At 44.9% G+C, this 22,062-nt stretch overlaps 1 protein-coding gene across 3 annotated transcripts in view; it reads right to left on the bottom strand.

The window, feature by feature from the left end:
* Positions 1-1,190: 1,190 nt before the first annotated feature.
* The window catches only part of WSB2 (WD repeat and SOCS box containing 2), a 31,471-nt gene continuing 10,599 nt past the window's right edge, over positions 1,191-22,062 (bottom strand). The window contains exons 1-8 of one of the 3 annotated variants that reach the window (XM_006865461.1): positions 15,400-15,587; positions 7,298-7,542; positions 7,039-7,170; positions 4,427-4,527; positions 3,079-3,251; positions 2,301-2,411; positions 2,108-2,215; positions 1,191-1,433 (exon numbers count right to left, since the gene is read on the bottom strand). In XM_006865461.1, the coding sequence (XP_006865523.1) occupies positions 1,271-1,433; positions 2,108-2,215; positions 2,301-2,411; positions 3,079-3,251; positions 4,427-4,527; positions 7,039-7,170; positions 7,298-7,542; positions 15,400-15,587 (1,221 nt within the window). In that variant the 3' untranslated portion in view covers positions 1,191-1,270. Of the gene's footprint in view, positions 1,434-2,107; positions 2,216-2,300; positions 2,412-3,078; positions 3,252-4,426; positions 4,528-7,038; positions 7,171-7,297; positions 7,543-15,399; positions 15,588-22,062 lie in introns of those variants that run through there. The other 2 variants (XM_006865462.1, XM_006865463.1) reach the window with 2 other exon arrangements.

Genomic DNA, 22,062 nt, shown 5'->3' with positions numbered 1-22,062 from the left:
AGAAGAAAAGAAACAGAGCCAGGAGTTTTGTTTTTGTTTTTTTTTTCCTTTCTTTCCCTTACCCCCTTCAATGAAAGCCTCTCCTTTTGAAAAGAAAAGTTTTTCTTCAACAACAAAGGTGTGGAGAGCTGAGTTCTGTACTTACTTGGCCATCTAATACAATTTTCTGGCCTCCATAAAGACCCATGAAGAAAGCCAAAGGATACGTGATGTTGCATTTCTTTTCAAATATATTAAGTTTCCAAAGGCAGATTTTGCTTGACTAGGCATCTTACCTGGACTGCTATGCCAGTGAAGGGGGACAGGACTGTTAGGGGGGCTCAGGGGACAGAGTTGAAACTGGCTGATAAGTCCAGTGAGGTTAAGCAGCAAAGACAGATCTCATAGCTCATACATCAGAACGTCCGCTAAAGTGACAACACCAATTCTCTGCACAATTAAAGAGACAGCGCAACTGTTGGACTTCAGGACTCTGGTTTTTAGATACCATTGAAAACAACACAGTTGTACCTTAACATCTGTTGAGAAAATACAAATAAATATGCTAATTAATAGCCAACAACTGAAAAGTCAGCAGCCATTTAAAGGGCATGCAGTTGAGATACATCCTTTTGTAATCTTACACAAATGTGTTAAACCTTGCACATGCACACCACTGTTAAGTAGTAATAGTGTCTTTACCAGGCAAGAGCACACCCCCATGATTCACCTGTAATTATTTCAGCTAATACACCAAACGGCTCCCTGAATCCTGTGGTCTGTTGGTCAGGGGGACGCCAGAAGAAGGAAAGCACTGGTCAACAGGAAAGCAGCTGACCACAGCAGGACAGAATGTGTTTAACTTGTTTACAGTTCCTGCTGTACTTGAGAATGGCAGCATTGGCCAGGGCAGAAGTCATCCTTTCCCGATGAGGGAACTTAAACTCTGCCACTACAGAGAGGCTACTGGGCCGTTACTTTCTTATCAGAACAACATCAATAACTGCACTTAGAATCAAAAGGATAAGAAAGAGTCCAGCGTTGCTGGGTGTGAGTGCACTCAGACTTCGGGGGCTGGAATCCACTCCAGGACTACCTTTCACAGGTCAGAGAGAAAAACTCAGGCAGGATGGATCCGCTGGAATCTGGTTTTGCTACATTCTAGTCACAGTCCCAAACAGAATTTGTGTTTCAACCCAAGACCAGATGCCTGGCCCACTATTCCAGCTACTTTCAGCCAGGAGGCCTTAGCCTGCGAGAAAGAGCACGTTAAGCCTCTGAGCAGCATTGCTTAGAAAGTCCTGTATGTGAGGAACTCTTTCATTTTCTTGGGTATTGGCAGTGCGAGGACTTGGTAAGTTGTCAGGAAACTGCGGAGAGCTTTTCGGCACAAGTGCTTCAGTGATGAGAGGACCCGAGGGGCTGTCCAGAACTGGACGTGGCCATCTCTTGTCCTGAAACAGGAGAATCCAGTGAGCAGAGACATGTTAGAAGTGGGTTTTCATGGTGACACCTATGACTTTCTGCTTTGGCTTGAATATCAAGGGGACTCCAAGAGTCAAAGGCAACCCTGCCTGGAAATGGAGGCCGGGGCTGCACTGCTGGCTAACTAGAAGACCCTGAGACACCTGAAGTCTATGCACAGTCTCCATGAGCACATGCCTCTCAAAATCAGACTACTAGTTCAATTGTGACAGGGAAAGTGCCATCTGCCATAAAGGGTTTCCCGTGTCAATTCTTAATTACGCCCTCTGGTGGACTTGGCTCATGAGGTGCAATGAATTGTAACTCTTCCATTACGTGTAGGCTAAATATTAACACTCCTGGTATGGCGCTGTAAGATCAGCACTGGACTGCAAACCACAAGGTCAGCATCTCAAGCCCACCAGCTGCTCCTTGAAAACCCTATACAGGGTCACTAGGAGTCAGAGCCAACTCAACAGCACAACAAATATTAAGAGAAAATGATCCACCATATTGGCGAAATGGAGTATCAGAATTTGACATAATGTTGGATGCCCTTAGAAGCTACCACATTGGCACAGAGATTCCAGTTACCTTCCTTCCCTACAAAACTCTTATGGCCCGCACAACAGAACTGCAACCCATCTGTTCAAATAACACGTACCCTGTGGCGATCACTCCACCATGTGGAAAAAAGGTGCAGCAAAGACCATTGGTCATGGGAGCAAATGCAATGGGAGTTTTCAGTTCCAGGGCCCAGATCCTGAGGAGTCTGGACAAGAAAGACACACATTGATACCAGAATCAGCGTGGGGCCAGGCTATGTGAGCAATGCTGGGGCTGAGCAGACTTCTCACCTGTCATCCGCCACTGTGGCAAGGTACAAGCCTTCAGGAGAGAAGCAGACAGATCTCAGTGAGCTGATGTGGACGTCACTGTCGTCCATGGGAGGCTCTAGCTGGGTGTGGCTGAGAAGTAAAGAAACGGCATGGGAGGTCTGCAGGTGCCTACGCTCATCCCACCTCCAGGCAGGAGACCCAACTCTGAAGAGACTCAAGATGCACCCATGCCCCTCATGAAGAAGCTACAGGAGACTTGGGGAAGAGCTCTTCAGAAGCTCCTAGCACCTGGCAGTGGGGTGGAAGGTTACCAAGTCTTCCCTGTGCTCATTTCCTTTAGCAAACAAGTCAGCCCTCACAGTACACACAGAAACTCTTAGCCTGAGATGCTGCTTCTTAAGACGGAGACCAGGGGGAAAGGAGACCAAGTCTGAGAGCTCGAACATTCATTCTGGAAGTGATAACTTTGGAGAGCAGGACAGTTCTGAACTTGTAAGAATGGTCGTTAGTAAATGGAAATTCAGAGTCATGAGCCTGACCCCCAGGATGTGCACACACAGCCTTCGTGATGGGGAGACACCAAGACACTGCCACTCCATTCAAAGTGAGTCACAATGGGACAGACAAGCACACGCCTGCCTGAGGATAAGCTTGTGAGACAGTCCTAGCCTGTCTGCGTCCTGTTACTACTGCCATCCTGCCTCAGGCCGCAGACTCGGAGACACTGGTCTGACCCAGGATGCGTTTCTCATCTGTCACTCCACAAGGCCATTGTAAGCAGGGGTGGGGTGCTTACCGGAGTGATCGTAGTCTCTCGCCGGTGTAGGGGTCCCACATGATCACGTTGGTATCGTAAGAAGCAGTGACAAGCAAGGCCGAGTCAGGGGAGAAGTCACAAGAGACAACACTGCTTTGGTGGCCCTCCAGCTTCCGAATTAATGTGTAGGACCGCATGCTCCAGAGAAAGACCTTGGAAAGCAACGGGCCCATGTGAGGGGTCAGAACCACGAGCTTCAACAAGTAAGGGAAGGCACCACCCGCGTTTCCCCCTACAGTCCCGCTGCCCCTGGGCCAGGTGAAGTTCCCTCTGCCCCTTTTCAATGTTCTGCCAAATTTAATTAGTATCACAGGTGTAGATGACTCTGTAGGCTTGAACCAGTGGACATGCTCTCGGAGCTTACTTACCCTAACCTGGTTGCTACTGAATCTCTTCTAACTCTTGGTATCTCCCAAGGCCGACCACAAGAGAGACTGTGGCTATGATGTACCGAGTTCTGTTTGCACGTTGAGTAGCAAGTGCTGCTAAGACCTATGCCAACTGCTGTCCTTTCCCTGCTCCACTTAAACCCAAAAGTCCTGGGGTGCACTGGACTGCAGGTTGGTATGAATTGCAGAGTCGCCAGTTCGAGCTCACCAGCTGTTCCTTGGAAACCCTATATAGGGTCGCTATGGGTAGGAACTGAACGATGGCACTTAACAACCACAACAAAAAGTAGGGTGACATTTCTCTGTCTCACACACACACACTCAAAGAAGAGTAAGATTTTCTTCTATTTCCTTTAAAATAACTCATCTTCACTGAGTTCCAAACCTCAAATGTATGATTAACCAACTGGGCTGTAGCAAATAGTGAACTCTCACCTGCCCCAAGTTAGTCACAGTGAACGCCTCAATGGAAACACAATATTTAAACACACACAACCTGCTCCCAAATGGTGCTTTGGCTTCTGACACAGACAGGATTTCAGAGCAAAGGTCAGCAAGTGAACTGTACACATTCTCTGAGTTGAACAGGACAACTAAATGAAATGATTACTGTTCACAGGAAATCTGCCTTCTCTGTGGGGTGCCACTTTTGAAACCTCAGACTCCCAGTGAATAGGAGAGTAAAAGCATAGCCCCTTGACCACTTGTAAATGCACACAGTCCTCCGATGGTGGGGTCGACCTCCTTACAAATACCGCCTCTCTTTGGGTTCCTATTAAAGTGTAAGTCCAAAGGGAGTCTGCAGGAGAGACCAGGGCCACCAGTGCCTTCTGCTGGGGCTGATGTGGAAATAAGACTCTGAGGACACTCCGTGTATTTACACTCTTACACAGACCCCAAAGCCATAGAAAATATAGCACTCAACATTTGAGACTTACAGACTTCTCGCCTGCTGCAGAACACAGCATGCTGCAGTCCGGAGAGATGGAGCAGCAGTATACCCACTGTAGGTGGCCTGATAACACCTGGATCTGTTTACCTAATAGGAAAAAAGTAGCAAATGGTGAGCCAACCTTGAAAGTGGCAAAGCAGGAAGACAGAAGCCTGGTAGGAATGCCGCACCCACCCAGTACCACCACCTGGTTCTCCACTAGCCGAAACCCCAGGCCACTGCTGCTGAGATGACTTCAACTCACCGCCACCCTACAGACAGACTGGAACTGTTCCTGAGAGTTTACAAGGCTCTCAATCTTCAGGGAAACAGGCTGCCACGGGGCAGGTTTGGACCACTGACCTTTCAGTTAATAGGCAAGCACTATCACCACTGTGCCACCAGGGCTCCCTACCTGAAGCCAAAATAAAATAAAAAACCACTTAACCCACTGCGACTGAGTTGATTCTGAAACTATATTTAGTTTCTGAGACTGCCAATCTTTCTGGAAGCAGGCACCCTCATCTTTCTTCCTCGGAGGGGCTGAAGCATTAGACCGGCCAGCCTTGTGGTTAGCAGTCCAGTGCTTTTCCTATAGCGCCACCAGAGCCTAAAGCTCACCTTTAACACGGAAAGAGATAGCTCGGGACTTGTCATTATCATACCTGAAACCCACTGAAGCGCTCTTCTAATGCCCAAGGGAAATGACTACCTCCCAGTCTGTCAAAAACCGGCCAAAGAGGAGAGCTGATGCACATTAACAGCAGAGAACATTGTCTCAGCATCCTGGCCTCAGGGACTCGGAAGCAGCCCTCCCGGTCCTGGGACAATTTCCCCTTCAGCATTCTCCTTGGCAGTAGTCACCCTATCACCACAAGTGCCCCCATCCCAGACCCGCACCCTCCTCCCTGGACTGCCAGGATGTCCCGATGAGGTGTGCAGTCACTGGGGCACATGCCCTGGGGCCACACAAACTGGGTGTACTCACGGTACAACCAGGATCACACAGTCTCTGAGTTTGTAGAAAAACAGAATGTTCATTCAGGGGGAATGGCTGAACAAACGGTATATCCAGTTCTCTGATGCTCATGGCATAAGACCTACAGATTTTTCAAGGGTCATTGTTTAATGGAAAAAACATCATGATTCCATTGTTGATTTCACAAAATGACCCTCAAACGCTAGATGTATGTGCACATGCGTGTCTGTATTGTTACTGTTGCTCCTGAGTCGACCCTGATTCATGGCCTCGCCCCATGTGCAGGGTTTCCCAGGCTGTGACCTGTCAGAAGCCCATTGCCGGTCTGTCCTCTGAGGCACCTCTGTGTAAGTCTGAACTGCCAACCCGCTCTAAATTGTTCCTTTCATCGGGGAGTATTAGGTCAAGAAGAGGGGTAAAAATGAGTTATTGGGGTATGTTAGCGATTGAATTATGTCCTTCCAAAAATGCGCTGTAAATCCTAGCTTATACCTGTGATTAAGAAGCTTTGGTGGCACTTGCAGGATAAACACTGGGCTGCTAACTGAGGTTGGCAGTTCAGACCCACCAGTTGATCTGTGGGAAAAAGATGAGGCTATCTGCTCCTGTAAGGATTTATGGTCTTGGAAACCCAATATAAGGTTGTTATGAGTGGGAATCAACTCGATGGCAGGAGGATTGTATGCCTGTGATGACAATTCCACTTGGGACTGGGCTGTCTTTATCATGAGACAGGATTAGTGTAGGGCATGACTTGAGTCAATGTCTTGTGAGGCACAGAAGAAATTAAACAAGCGGGGCTCAAGCGTGGCAATGATAGTGAGGTTGGCCCAGGATCGGGCAGTGTTTCATTCTGCTGTGCATAAGGTCTCTATGAGTCAATACCAACTTGATGGCACCTAACAACAACAACACAGAAACAGAGCTGAGGGGAGATGCCACACCACGTGAAGACAGCTGAGCAGCAGCAACTGAGAGAGATGCTAACCTTCCTCCAGAGCCCTCAACAGGAGAAAGCCTTCCCCTTGAGTGGGCATGCAGAATCTGGACTTCCAGCCTCTAAAAGTATGAGAAGACAGAGTTCTTGTTTGTTGAAGTCACCCAACTTGGTATTTCTGTTCTAGCCACACTAGATAACTAAGACAGTGTGTGTGTGTGTATACAAACCACAGGTACACACTGAGTATATACACAGGTGTCAGTAAACCTGTGGGCTTCAAACAGAGCCCTGGTGGTACAGTGGTTGATGTGCTTGGATGCTAACTGAAAGGTGAATGATTCAAATCCATTAGCCACTGTGTGGAGAAAGACGAGGCAGCCTGCTTCTGTAAAGGCTTACAGCCCCGGAAACTCAGCGGGGCCATTGTGCTGTCCTGCAGGGTAGCTGTGAGTGGGCATCAACTGGACAGCAATGGGCATTGTGGGTGGGTATTATTGGTGGATATTGTTGGTGGGTTGGTTGGTAGTATTAAAATCTCACGGAGTGGAGGGGATGGTGATTAAGAAAATATATCTTAGGAAGGGATAATGGGGAGAAGAGTTGAGAGACTTTGTTCTGGAAGGAAGGGCACTGGTAAGGGACTCCAAGGGGTAACCAGCATGCTTCTGAAGTTGCCAAGCCATCCTGTTCCATCACATACCGTGTTTATTCAGGTCCCAGATGCGAAGAGTCTTATCGCGAGATGCAGACACCAGAATCAGACTGCCACTAGGTGTGAAGCTCAGATCTCTCACGACATCTTGGTGGCCAGAAAGGTTCAGAAGCAGGAACCCTACCATGGGAGCAGGGGCTCCGGGTCAGTGGCGCGGTGACACCCCGCCTACCAGTTACTGCTTCACCCCTAGACTACTGAATCAGCACGTGCACACCAGCCCCCAGCTTCTCCTGCCCGCACCTACCTGTCTGCACCTCCCAAATCTTGATCTGCCCATCGTTGAGTCCTGTGGCAAGGATCAGGCATGACACATCTGGCACCTGCGGATGGTGGCGTGCCCAGAGCCTCCTACTCGGGGGAGAGGGCCCGGGGCTGAAGGCCAGGCCCCAGACAATCTGACCACAGTCCAGGGTCTTCTCTTTCGGGCTGCCTCGCCCTTTGGGGTCATTTTTGCTGCTTCGGCTTTTGGCTTCCAACCCTTTCGGGGTACTGGGGGAAGAAGAGATGGCTTAATAAGTCTGAAATGGTTATCATCCTGGACTATCTAAGACTTTAATGTCCTAGAAACAAATTCCATTTCAGTTGATTCTAATGTGACTTTTCTTTGGAGAGGTTGTTTAATAGAGGCTTCATGGGTCCCCCACAACGAGTTGGCCTGCCTTGTGGGATAACTGGATCACAGATGTCCCATGAAGTCATGTTTGCTCACCAAGTCCTCATGGATTGTGATGCAAAGATGCAAACAGTGGGTCTGCCATTAGTACAGACATAAGGCCTGAGTACCCACTGGCTGCTCTCCCCTGATCTCTGCATTAGAAGCCCCCAAACCAAACACCTGTTGTTGGAAAGTTGATTCGGACTCACAATGACCCAAAAGGACAAAGCAGCAGTGACCCTACGGCTTCCAGCACCATCTTGAACCAAGCAGATTCTCACAGATTTGCCCCCGATGGCGGCAGGTGGGTTCAAACTATCACCCTATCATTGATCAGCCGGACGCTTTAATAACTGCACCACGAAGGCTCTTTCAGAAAGTCCCCAAGGAGATGGACACTCAGTCCCATTCTTGTCAATATAGGTTGTTTAGTACATGTGATATCCTCCTTTATTCGCCACATTTCAATAATCCCCTTCTTCCCTGATGGGGAATGATGGGACATCTCACCCCGGAACCAAACAAGGCTGTCCAGAGGGGCCCTGGCCTCAGAGGTGTCTTAGCCCACCTCCTTTTATGTTTCAGGTACCAAACATTTCTTAAAAAGCAGGGCCCTGCCCACCACCCAATCTTGCCGAAATGTCTCAAGGCACCTCAGCATCCCTGGGGTTCTGGCCTGAAAACACAAGTCTGCTCAGTTGGCAGTGCATTCTGTCAGTGTAAATAATAAGCCCTCCTTTTCTAGGTGACTCTGACAGTACGCGGGTGTATGAGGGAAGTCAAGACGTACTGCTGCTGGGGTTCCAATCCATGCATGAGCAGGCTTATGCCAAACAAACAGGTTTAAACAGGTCTCTGTGATTAGTGGGTGCCGCAGACAAGTTCTCTCAGCAATACACTTGTCGTCTTAGTCTCCTGAGAGTGCCTTCAAAAAGTAAAGGTCTAATGTAAACAGTAATCCCAGAAGTCCTCAAAACTCATTAAATAGCTTGTTGTTAAGTGCTGTCAAGCCCCGAACCCTGTATAGGGTTTCCAAGGAGCAATTGGTGAGTTTGAACCACCAACCCTGTGGTTCAAACCGACCTTATGGTCCTACAGCATCATACCAGGAATCCTCATTAAACAGGCAGCACTGGCACAACTGGGTACTCACTTGCAGAAGAAAGAAGCAGGACCACTTTTGAACACCATACACAAAACAAACTCAAGATGGATCAAAGATCTAAATGTAAAACCTAGAATTATAAACATCATCATTGAAAATATAGGGACGAGCTTAAAGAATGACAGAAATACATAGTCAGACATAACAGAAACCACAAACAGCAGAAGGCAAACTAGGGACCTCCTAAAAATTAAACATTTAAGTGCTTCAAATTATTTCACCAAAGATAACCCATAGCCTGGGGGCGGGGAAATTGGCAACAATATATCAGACAAGGGACTAATCAGTAAGATTCATAGAAAACCTCAACATCTCAAGAAGATGGCAATCCAATTTAAAAATGTGCAGAAGATACAGACACTTCACCAGAGAAGCCATTCAGGCTGCCAACAAACCCATGAAGAAAGAGTAGCAATATTAACCATCAGAGAGATGCACGGCATCAACACAACACCAAGAGAGCAGCTTACCCTAGCACTATGCTGTTGGTGTGAAGTGCCGTCGAGTCGATGCCGACCCATAGCGACCCTGTAAGGGTTTCTGAGGAGCAGCTGGTGAGCTTGAACCGCCATCCTTGCAGTTCATACGGCTTTTCAGTCTAACACATTAACCCACAGCGCCACACCAGGACTATAGCAACATTCAAAAAGCCAGAAAACAGCAAATGCTGGTGGGGGTGTGGAGAGACTGGAACTCTCACACATTGCTCACAGGAATGTAAAATGGTACAACCACTATAGGAAATGGTATGACGTTCCTTATAAAGTTGGAACTAGAAATACCATATGACCCAGCAATCCTATTACTAGGGATGTATTCTAGAGAAATAAGAGCCAGGACACCAACAGCTACATGCACGTCCGTGTTCATCGCTGCATCTTCAGAATAACAGAAACATGGAAACAACCTAAACACCTCTCACTAGAAGAATGGATAAACAAACTATGGTACACAAATACAATGATGAATCCACAAAACACATGGATGAACCTGGAGGACGTTATGCTAAGTGAAGTAAGGCGATCACCAAAGGACAAATATAGTATAAGACCGTTATTGTTACGTAAAGGTTATCATGCTAAGAAAAACAATCTGAAACATATGTTGATGGTTACCAGGGGTGGGGAGGAAGGGAGAGCAGACAAGGGTTAGCTGAGGTAAAGGGGGAGGGCAATATGCAATAGGAGGAAGGTTAGCAAAAGTGATGGTGGCAGGGGAAGACACAGGTGAATGGAGTGCAAGAACTCAAGGCAATAGAGGTAAATCCTGTTATATCTACCTGGTGTGGTGCTGTTGGATAAGCACTGGAATGCTAACTGCAAGGTTGGCAGTTCAAACCCACCAGCCACTCCTAAGAAACCCTTTACAGGGTTGATATGAGTCAGAGCCAACTCAACGGCACTTAACAACAACAACATACAATCTTGCAGTAACAGTGAACTACCAGTAGATGCATGGATGTATACCTAGGCTGAATGGGTGTGGGAAGGAGAGTGAACGTATACCCACAAATACAGGAAGGTTTAACCCTTGTACTTCTATTGCTGCAAATATACTCATGAATGTGGTGCAGCATACAAGAAGCAAAGTAATGAAAACTTCTTAGATACAACCAAACACCTTAAGGGAATGAATCAGGACCCAGGACTATGGCTGGGGGGACACGAAGGTAAACTGGTAAACACAGTCCACAAAAAAAATGTTCTACATCCTGCTCCGGTGAGTGATCACTGGGATCTTTAAAGCTCATGAGCAGTCATCTAAGATGCAACTATCCATCTCTCCCTGTCCTGAGGTAAAAAGAGAGAAGAAAATCAAAGACACAGGAAAACAATCAGTGCAATGGTCAGTTTCCACGACGGAGACCAGAAGAACTAGATGGTGCCCAGCTACCACTACCAACTTTCCAGAAAGGGAGCCCATTAAAAGGTCCTGGATAGAGTGAGAAATAAACCTGGACCAAAACTCATAATCATTAAAAAAACAAAAACTGGCTTGATCTTAAGAGCTCTTTGTGACCATCTAAGGTGCAACTATTGGTTTCTCCGTGTGCAGAAGAAAGAAGAGTGATGTGCATTGACAATTCTTGAAATCAATGACTCTCATACCAGAAAAACAAGACGGTGCCTTGTTACTGCTACTAACTGCTCTGAAAAGGATCACATTCAAAGGTTCCAGATACAATGGGATAAAATGTGGAACAAAACTCAAAATTATAAAAAAAAAAAAAAAAAATTGGGCTTACTAGTCAGAAAGAGACTGGAAGAATCCGAGACTATGGTCTTTGACTACCCTTCAGGTCTGGAAAGGAACTCACCCTCATGGGCCAATTGTTAGCCAAGCAGTAGATAGGCATACAGGGAGGAAAACAACACTAGCTGGGTATGCTCAGCATGGGATGGTCATTCAAAACCAAAAGGGCACCATTTTCCTAAGGACACAGTTGAGAAGGGATAGGCAGGAGGGCGGAATGGAAATAGGAACCCCAGGGAGGAAGTGAAATAACCACTGTGACAAGGAGCGGCCTGCAGTCACTGAGATGACACGGTGTGTGGTTTGCTGACTGTAAAACCGATGGATGATCTTATCTGTAAACCCCCACTCAATTCACAATAAAAGTTAGAAAAAAACCCGGCTAACTGTTGGGCTAGACACTGGCAGAACCCCAATTCCATGGTTTTGAATCCCCCTGCAGGTCTGGAAATAAACTCACCCCCATGGCTCAATTTTCAACCAAACAGACAAGTCTGTAAGAGGAACAATAGCACTAGGGAGGTAAGCACACCTTAAAATAATCAACCATCTGAGCTCCGGAAGGGCAGCGTTTATCCAAGGACAAAGTTCAGCAGGATTAGGTAAGAAGGAATGTAAACAGGAAGGATATGAAGGAAGTGGGATAAGTTGACGTTTACATTGTGGGGATTTCAATGACATGAAACAAAAACGTGTGAATTGATCAATGGAAAGTTCACCTGTTCTCTAAACCTTCACCCAATCCACAATAAAAAGTCAAAGACAACAAAACATTAAAGTGGCTTCTGTGGGGATCTGCAGGGCCAGTTCAATTCAACGCAGAGAAGTCAGCTCACAAAGTTATATTGTTGTTAGGTGTCCTCGCCTAGTCAGTTCTGACTCATAGTGCATTTGTGCACAACAGAATGAAATGCGGCCAGGTCCTGTGCCATCCTCACAATCGTTGACAAGCTTGAAGCCATTGCTGCTGTCACTGCCAATCCATCTGGTTGGGGACCTTCCTCTTTCACTGACCCTCCAGGTCACCAAGCATGAAGTCTTTCTCCAGGGACTGGACTCTCCTGGTAATACGTTGGAAGTCTGAGAGATGAAGTCTTGCCACGCTAGCATTCTAGCTGTACTTCTTCCAACACAGGTTGGTTGGTTCTTCTGGCAGTCCGTGGTACCTCAATATTCTTCTCCAACACCCTAACTCAAGTGCGTCAGTTCTTCTACATGCACATACATACACATGCATATGAGACGACTGAAAAGACCTCAAACTGATTATCTTGGCACTTTAAAAAGGTCTTGTGCAGCAATACATCATTTGATTTCTTGACTGCTGCTTCCATGAATGTTGATAGTAGGTCTGAGAAAAATGAAGTCTTTGACAACTATAGTTTTTTCCCCACTTATCATGATGTAATTTATTGGTAGATTTGTTGTTGTTAACTGCCATAGAGTTGGTTCCAACCCATCACGACAATGTACAAGGTTTCCAAAGAGCGACTGGTGAGCTTGAACTGCCGACCTTGCAGTTCAAACTAACTTTGCAGTCCAGTACATGAATCCACAGCGCCACACCAATAAATCACTGTCTTTTGGGATTCCCAAGGGGTAATCCTTATAGACTTTCTCAAAGGACACAAGATAATCACAGGGGCTTATTAGGAAGAAGTTTTAAGAAACCTGCATTGCTGAGAAAGAGGTCAGGAAAGTTGAGCATGACAAAAGACCTGCTTATTCTTTGAGGATAGCAAGGGTTGTGTTACAAGAATTTCATTGGCAAACCTTACCCCAGGTACCCTAAAAACCTGATCTTGCCCCTTCATGTTAACCAATCTAGGCCTTCGTTTTTCACCTGTAAAATCAAAAGGAGGATATGAGACAAGTGTAGGTGCCTTCAGCTCTAAGAATCTATCATAGTCAGGTGCCACTTGAGATCCAGGATAGGTTCTGCGAAACAGTACCTTATGCAATTTGGACATTGTGCAAACATGCCACAGTGTAATCTTGTCTTGCTTTTGCTTTAAGCATTTCAAACAAGCTTTGTACCTGAGCAGCAATCATCAACATGTTGAAAGGGATTTGCTTTTAAGTTTGGACCTTACTCTATCCATATCATTAGCAATTTCTCCCTCTCTTATCTGGGTCTTTCATACATTTTTATTAGCCTGGTAGCTTTCAGTGGAGCCAATTCTTTAATGGCTGGGAGAATTTTCTTTGTTTTTGAGGACTGTCCTGATTGTTGAGCATGACACACATAACCGCAAGCAAGGGCACATACTGATTTTTCACCTTCTTGTTGTTAAATAACCTTTTGCTTCAATTCCAAATACTTCTCCTTTGCCTCTAGCGGCTGCTATCATTGGCACTGATTTAGCTTCATTTGGGAGACATGATACACTTCACAAAGGTCCTATTTTTGGGACAGAGTTAAACAGAGCGGTAACACTCTAACATCTAAGAGATGTGTGACACATGGACTGGATGCTGCTGCTTAGGAATCAACAGCACACACAGTAGACTTTTTACATAGAAAGCACAACACAGTACATACATAAACCAGTAACACAGGCATGGATTATAGGGTATATATGTACTGTACTGTTTTACACCTGGCAGTGTAATCACTTTGTATGCAAGAGAACATGAGACATACATGTTATATGTGTGAAGTGGTAGCATTTGCTGTGTCCTGTTCTGAACATGACTAGTAAGGAGTTGTGGTAGCGTAGTGGTTATCAGTCAGGCTGCTAACCTCAAGGTCAGCAGTTCGTAACTACCAGCCATTCTGCGAGAGAAAGATGAGGTTTTCTGCTCCCATAAACCCTCAGAAACCCTATACAGGGTTTTCTATGAGTCGGAACTGACTCCACAGCATACCACACCACCACTATAACCTTATGGAGTCCTGGTGTGGTGCTGTAGGATAAGCACTGGATTGCTAACCATAAAGTCAGTGGTTCAAACCTACCAGCTTCTCTTCGGAAATCCCAGACAGGGTCATGGAATCAATGCCAGGGCACTTAACAACAACAACCGTCTAAGTCAAGGAGGCCAGGTGCTTGCAGCAGTTAAGCACTCGGCTGCGAACTCCAAGGCTGGAGGTTTGAACCTACCCAGCAGATCCACAGAGGACCAGATGATCTGCTTCTATAACAGCCAATAAAACCCCGTGGTGGCGAGGTGACACAGCATGAAAAAATGTAGCCAATGTCACAGGCAGAAATTGTTGAACGGGTGGGTGTTATGTCCCGCCATGCAAATCTTCACCAAAAGTAAAATAAACATTGGCGGTGGGAAGCAGTAGGGCATGGGAGACAGTTTGGAACCTTCAAACTTCAGTTCTATTTTTTTTTTAAATAAAATCCTCCCCACTGAATAGTTTGCATCTTGTTTAGACTGGTCTGGTGAAAGGAGACAGGGATAAGATTCTTACGATTCAATAGTGAGTAACTGTTTACATGACTAATTGTGATTATCACAACTGTAAAGGTAGAAGTTTTGTAACATAAATGGGAGAGGAGATAATCTTACAGTACAGAAACACAGGATCCTAGGACCATTACGGGAGAAGCGCATGAGTGTAGTATGGGACTCTATCCAGAGAAGCAGCGACACCAAAGATGCAGGCAGAGATGGGGACATGGAGAGAGGGAGCAGCTGAGGACTCTAGGGTCATGGAACCAAGGCCAGGGCACTTAACAACAACAACAACCGTCTAAGTCAAGGAGCCCAGGTGCTGCAGTACTCAAGGAATGAGAAAGGCTGTGTGCTGGTGGCCAAGTGTGTACATTAAAAAAAAACAAAAACAAACAAACAAAAAACAACCAAAAACAGGGAATAGAAGCAAATACTGTTGAATGATGATGCATGAAGGGGATTGTAACCATTGTAATGAAACAAAATACAACAGGATGAGTGTAAAAACCAATGTTCTCCCATGTAAAATATCACTGTTCAAAAGAAAAGCATAAAAAAAAAAAATCCTGATTTCTTGTATTTTCACTACACTGAGATAAAAATTAAAACAACAACAACTTGTTAAAACATTAAAAAAAACAAAAACACAAAGCCAACAATGAATTATACACTTTAAATGCGCACACTGTATATTGCGCCAACTCAATAAATTTGCTAAGACATAAAGTTGAACTTGGTGTTTACATGCGCTTCACAGGGCATGTACAGAATTTGGGGTGGTTCAGGAGCCATTTGGGCATGCGCCCAAGTCATCTTCAAGCCACCATCCACCATTCCTTCAGGGTCAGGGCAGGAGAGTACTTACAACTGTTCTTCCAGCGGCCAGGGAATCAGCTTGACAATGCAGTGTCCTTGAGACCAAGCAAACCAGGAGCCATCTGGGGAGAAGGCGACACTCCAGGTCTCACAGCTGGACTTCCAATCAAATTGGTGGGGGCGCCCAGGTTTGAGTTCAGCCAGCAGAAGTGGTTCCTCTGGGGCAGGAGACAGCATGCTTTAAACAAGCACTTTTACTTCCCGAGAAAGGGGGGAGGCAGCTCCCTGACCACTGAGCTGACTCACACACAGGAAAGCCACAGTCTCCCAATGACAATGAGTGACACTCTCTGGATTCCAGGAGGGAGTTGTCACTGAAATGACCAGGGCGCATAGCAGTAACCACAGGCAACATGCCACAGTGGTTACCCGTCTGGCACTCCTATGGACTGGCTAGCCATGACTCAGAGTAACCTTTGAGCCGGTGAAACAAGTCAAAGAAAGCCTCATTTTACTTGGAATGCCAGAAGAGGAAGTGAGTAGAGAGACCACCCCACAACCATTATGCCCAACAGGGCAGACAGACTGTAAGGCCTAGTTCCTCCAACAGCCTCCTCAAAAGCACCTGGAATCTCCGGCTGCTGCAGATGCTAATGCGCTCCCTCCACAGCTAACCCACAGGCCGGAACTTCCAGTCCACCCAGAGGCACACTGCATAAAGGCCTGGTAATCTACTTCCAAAAAAATCAGCCCTGGAAATCCTACGGTACACAGTTCTATTCTGACACACACGGGGTTGAGTCTACAGCAATTGGCTCCAAAAGAACCTGTTACTGGGAAACTGGTATAGAGAAGGGATATCTGAAATTCGAGGGCTCTCTCTCACCCCTTCGCATTCCCATCATCAAAGCTAAAAAGCTCCAGCATTCTGAGCAATCTTGTCAATTGGGCCTCCCTCATCTCCCACTTCCCTCTCCTTCCGTCCTGGTTTGAACCTTCATCACAGCGTGCCCAGATGTCCTGATGGCTTTCCTGCCTCCTCTCCCCACTGTCCCTGCCAACAACATTCTCTATTAAGCTACCCAGAGATCCTGCTAAAAATGAAACACACATCACATCATGGTATTTCCTACAAACACATGTCTACACAATAAAGGTGACCGGGCCCAGGCTTCCAGGAATTTGGCCCACACCATCACTCCAGCCTCCTTTCCAGCACATCTCTGGCCACACAAGACTCCTTGACTGCTTTTCCACCTGGACTCATCCTCTGCTTACAAGAATCTCACCCAGATGTGCAACTGAGAAGCATGTCCTGATGACACACGATCAAAATAAGAATGCCACCTGGGTCACTCATTCTATCCTGCTGTAACCAACTTCCCTCTTGGCTCCCTGCCAGAATTTCAACAGCCCTACAGAACTGTCTGTCGGTTTGCACAGCTATGGTAGCTGGCATGTCCCTGTGATGCTGGAAGCAATGGCACCGGTATGTCATATACCAACAAGGTCACTCATGATGAAGAGGTTTCAGTGGAACTTCCAGGACAAGACAATCTAGGAAGAAAAATGTGGAGATCTGACTCCAAAACGCAGCCAATGAAAAGCAAACGGATCAGGACAGAATACTATGCAAATGGACCCAAACCTGCCAATGATGGTGCAGAGGGTGTAAGAATGGGCAACATCTCATTCTCTTACACGAAGGGCTACCACAAGTCAGAGGCCAATCACCGGCAGCAGCTAACAACATGCAAATACCAAACAATGCCATTTTTGTTGCTCCACGGCTTAGCATTTCGTCTTGTGAAAGAGTAGGGACTGAACTATGCTATTTCATCTAGCCAAACAGAAGTTTCTGGGTCCGTTTTTTACTCTGACAGAGATTCTCAATGGATGACGAAACTCAGAAGTTAAAGACTTTCAGAACTGATTTTTTTTTTTTTTTTAACCACCCTGGTTGTGCTGTTGTTGTCAAATGCTGCCAAGTCGGTTCCAACTCATAGCGAAGACTCTATGTACAACAGAATGAAACACTGCCCAGTCCTGTGCCGTCCTCACCAATGCTCTTACTCTTGTGCCCATTACTGACAATATTCTGGTGTGGCACTGTGGGTTAATGCACTGGACTGCAAAGGCAGTCTGAACCACAAGATCGGTGGTTCAAGTTCACCAACCGCTCCTCAGAAACCGTTGAACCAACTCAGCGGCACTTAACAACAACAACAACAACATTAATAATATTTGCATCTTCTAGTGCTATATCTAAGGAGCTCTGGTAGCATAGAGGTTACGAATTGGGCTGTGAACCGCAAGGTCAGCAGTTTGAAACTACCAGCTGTTCCACAGGAGAAAGATGAGGCATTCTGCTTCCGTAAAGATTTACAGCCTCAGAAACCCTGTACAGGGTTGCTAGGAGTCGGCACAGACTCCACGGCACACAGCCACCACTAGTGCTATATCTAACAGTGCTTTCTTGCTATTCATAAGGTTTTCAGCAGTTAAACATTCAGAAGTAGTCCACCTCTTTCATCCTAGTGTTAGTCTGAGGCTCATCTGAAACTTGTCCACTGTGGGTGACCCTGCCTAAAACACCAGTGGCATAGCTTCCAGCATCACAGCAACACACAAGCCATGTGACTCTGACAAACTGACAGACAAGTGGTGACTGGTAGTGATATCTAATACAATAAAAATTGGCTTCAATCCTGAGTGAGGTCACAGGCTGATTTGTATATTCCACTTTAGTCATTCCCAGACTTTGACCCTTTTAAAGGTTAAAGGATAATGATTTAAACAACACATTGTGGAAGTCAAGATACAGAAACAGACATTAACACAGCCAGCCCTCAGATTACTAACCAGTTCCACTTCTGTCTGTCTTTAAGTCAAATTTGCATGTTGTTAGGTGCTATTCATACGTAACATCAGTTAGTGAAATGTTTTTCTTAATATGTGATATATTATGTGCCTTTCTATGCATTAAGAAAAAAGACTCTTCCTAGAAACAAACGAGAACAAAAATAACATACCAAAATCTTTGGGACATGGCGAAAGCGGTGCTGAGAGGACAATTTATTGTAATAAAGGCACACGTGCTACAAGAAGAACCAAAATTAACACATTAACACAGCATCTACAACAATTAGAAACAGACCAACAGAGGGAACCTACAACCACCAAAAGGAAAGAAATAATAAAGAATAGAGCAGAAATAAATGAGATAGAAAACAGAAAAACTATACAAACAATCAACAGGAGAAGCTGGTTCTTTGAAAGGCTTTTAAAAATTGACAGACCATTGGCAAACCTAACAAAAGAAAGAGGGAGAAGACACAAATAACACACATTAGAAACTACATGGGCGATGTCACAACAGAACCAAAGGAAATCAAAAGGATAATAACAGAATACTATGAAGACTTGTACTCCAACAAATTTGAAAACTTAGAAAAGATGGATACATTTTTAGAAGAACATGACCTAACTAAAATTACACAGAGTGAAGTAGAAAACCTGAACAAACCCATAACAAAAGAAGAAACTGATCAAGTCATCAAAAAACTCCCAACCCAAAAAACAGTCCAGGCCCAGATGGCTTCACTGGTGAGTTCCACCAAATATTCAGGGGAAAGCTGTCACCAATTCTACTCAAATTATTTCAGAAGACAGAGGAGGATGGAAAACTTCCTAATACATTTAATGAACCAAGCATAACCCTCATACCAAAACCAGGGAAGAATATCACTAAGAAAGAAAATTATAGACCAATATCCCTCATGAACACAGAAGCAAAAATTCTCAACAAAATCCTAGCCAAGAGAATCCAGCAGCTCATCAAAAAGATAATACATCATGATCAAGGGGGATTCATATCAGGGATGCATGGACAGTTCAACATTAGAAAAACGATCAATGTAATCCACCATATAAATAAGAAAAAAGAAAAGAACCACATGATCATGTCGACTGATGCAGAAAAGGCATTTGACAAAATCCAACATCCATTCCTGATAAAAACACTCAACAAAATAGGAACTGAAGGAAAAGTCCTCAACATAATTAAGAGCATATATACAATCCAACAGCCTACATTACTCTCAATGGAGAGAAACTGCGAACAGGAACCAGACAAGGATGCCCTTGTCACCACTCCTATTCAATATTGTGCTGGAAGTCTTAGCAAGAGCTATACGGCAAAACAGGGAAATTAAAGGCATCCAAATTGGCAAAGAGGAAGTAAAACTCTATTTGCAGACAACATGATCCTATACAATGAAAACCCCAAAGACTCAGTAAAAAAGCTACAAGACCTCATTGGAAGATTCAGTGAAGTGGCAGGATATAAGATCAACATACAAAAATCAGTTGGATTCCTCTATACCAAAAACAACAGCACTGAAAAGGACATTAGGAAAGCAATACCATTTACAGTAGCAGCCCAAAGGATGAAATATCTAGGAATAAATGTAACCAGAGGGAAAAAAGGACCTATACAAAGAAAGTTACAAAACACTACTACAAGAAACCAAAAGAGACCTACAATAATGGAAGAATGAACCATGCTCCTGGATAGGAAGACTTGACATTGTGAAAATGTCAATACTGCCCAAAGTAATCTACAAATATGTTGCAATCCCAATCCAGATTCCAACGACATTCTTCAAAGAGATAGAAAAAAACAATTACAAACTTTACATGGACAGGAAAGAGACCCAGGAGGCAAAGCACTGCTTAGGAAGAATAAGGTTGGAAACCTCTCACTCCCCGATGTCAAAATGTATTACACAGCTACAGTGGTCAAAACAGCATGGTACCGGCACAATGAAAGATTCACTAATCAATGGAATAGAATTGAGAATCCGAAAATTTACCCATTCACATACAGCCAAGTGATTTTTGACAAAGTACCTAAATATATCGCTTGGGGAGGGGATAGTCTCTTCAACAGATGGTGCTGGCAGAACTGGAAAGCGATATGCAAAAGACTGAAACAAGACCTTTACCTCACGCCTTATAAAAAAACCAACTCAGCATGGATTAAAGACCTAAATGTGAATCCCAAAATTATGAAGGTCATCAGTGAAAAAATAGGAACAAATGTGAGGGCACTAATTCAGGTAATATATAGACTACCAAACATTTTGCAAACTACACAACAAAACCAGACAAAATAGACGACTGGGACATACTAAAAATTAAAAACTTATGTTGCATCAAAAGACTTCATGAAAAGAATAAAAAGGGAATCCACAGAATGGAAAAAAGTCTTTTGCAATGACACATCAGACAAGAGACTCATTTCTAAAATATATAGGAATCTATAACACCCCTACAAGAAAAAGACAAATAAACTAATGAAAAAATGGGCACACGACGTGAACAGACACTTCACCAAGGAGGAGATCCACGCAGCCAACAAACATGTGAAGAAATGTTCACGATCACTAGCCATATGTTCTGACCCATAGTGAGTATAAGGTTTCTGAGGAGCAGCTGGTGAGCTTGAACTGCCAACCTTGAAGTTCAAATGGCTTTGCAGACTGGCGCATTAACCCAGTGCCACACCAGGACTCCGCTTAAGACAGAAACAAGATCTTTATCTCACGCCTTATATAAAAACCAACTAGCTATTAGAGAGATGCAAATAAAAACAACAATGAGATATCATCCCATACCTGCAATAATAGCAAAAGATCAAAAAAGTAGAGGACAATAAATGTTGGCGAGGATGTGGAAAGACTGGAATGCTCCTGCATCGCTGATGGGATTGCAAAATGGTCCAACCTCTATGCAAAGCAATATGGCGCTTCCACAGAAGGTTGGAATTAGAAATACCGTACGATGCAGCAATTCCTCTACTTGGTATTTACCCACAAGAAATACGAGCCATAACATGAGTAGATACATGCTCACCAACATTCATTGGCAGCATTATTTACAATAGCAAAAAGATGGAGACAGAGAACAAACAAGATGGTGGAGAGATTGGAAGTACAGTGAGGAGTTTTGTCAGCAATAACACAGAATACAGGACCAATCAGGCTCAGGGGATGGTGCCAGAACTCTGAACCACATATAAAGGAATATTTAGAAGTTTGGAAGCCTTTCAGCTAGGGGAATTTGTAGCAGAAGCAAGAATCCATTGCATTCTAATTCAAGACAGTCAGCTGCTCCTGGAGCCACCATCTTGGGCAAAACTAAGCAGGGTTAGGATCAGAGCAGCCACAGACGCCTGACAGAATCACAGGGATAAAGGTGTGGATGTTCTTTTTTAAAATCTGTTCATTGGTCTCTAGCTGTCTACACACCACCATTCTGGTGACTAGAGGGGGCGACCCAAGTGAGTGGACACCTCACCCTCACCCCCCCACAGATATTCTCAAAATTTAAGGAGACAGTTTCCACTTAAAACCAAACGGTCACAGCCGGCCCTGACCTGTTTATAACTAGAAAAAAGGCCTGAACAGGGATTGTGGAGCGGGACAGGCAGACTAAAAAAGGATATACGCCAAAAATTAAATCCTGAGTTACGTCACAATGGCCAACAGTGGCATCCTGAAATTTCTCAGGAAGAAGAGTGAAAAGGGAGCCCCATTTCCTGATCACATCTACCTGGAGGCAATCAGAAAGCAGAAAAAAATACCAAAATGCACACCCATCTAAGTATTAAGGCCACAGATTACACCTGAATATGCCCAAAAAACAGAAG

The sequence above is a fragment of the Chrysochloris asiatica genome, unplaced genomic scaffold, assembly GCF_000296735.1.
Source record: "Chrysochloris asiatica unplaced genomic scaffold, ChrAsi1.0 scaffold00078, whole genome shotgun sequence".
Lineage (NCBI taxonomy): Eukaryota > Metazoa > Chordata > Mammalia > Afrosoricida > Chrysochloridae > Chrysochloris > Chrysochloris asiatica.
Note: the sequence above shows the minus strand (reverse complement) of the source record. Positions and strands in the feature narration are given on the sequence as shown.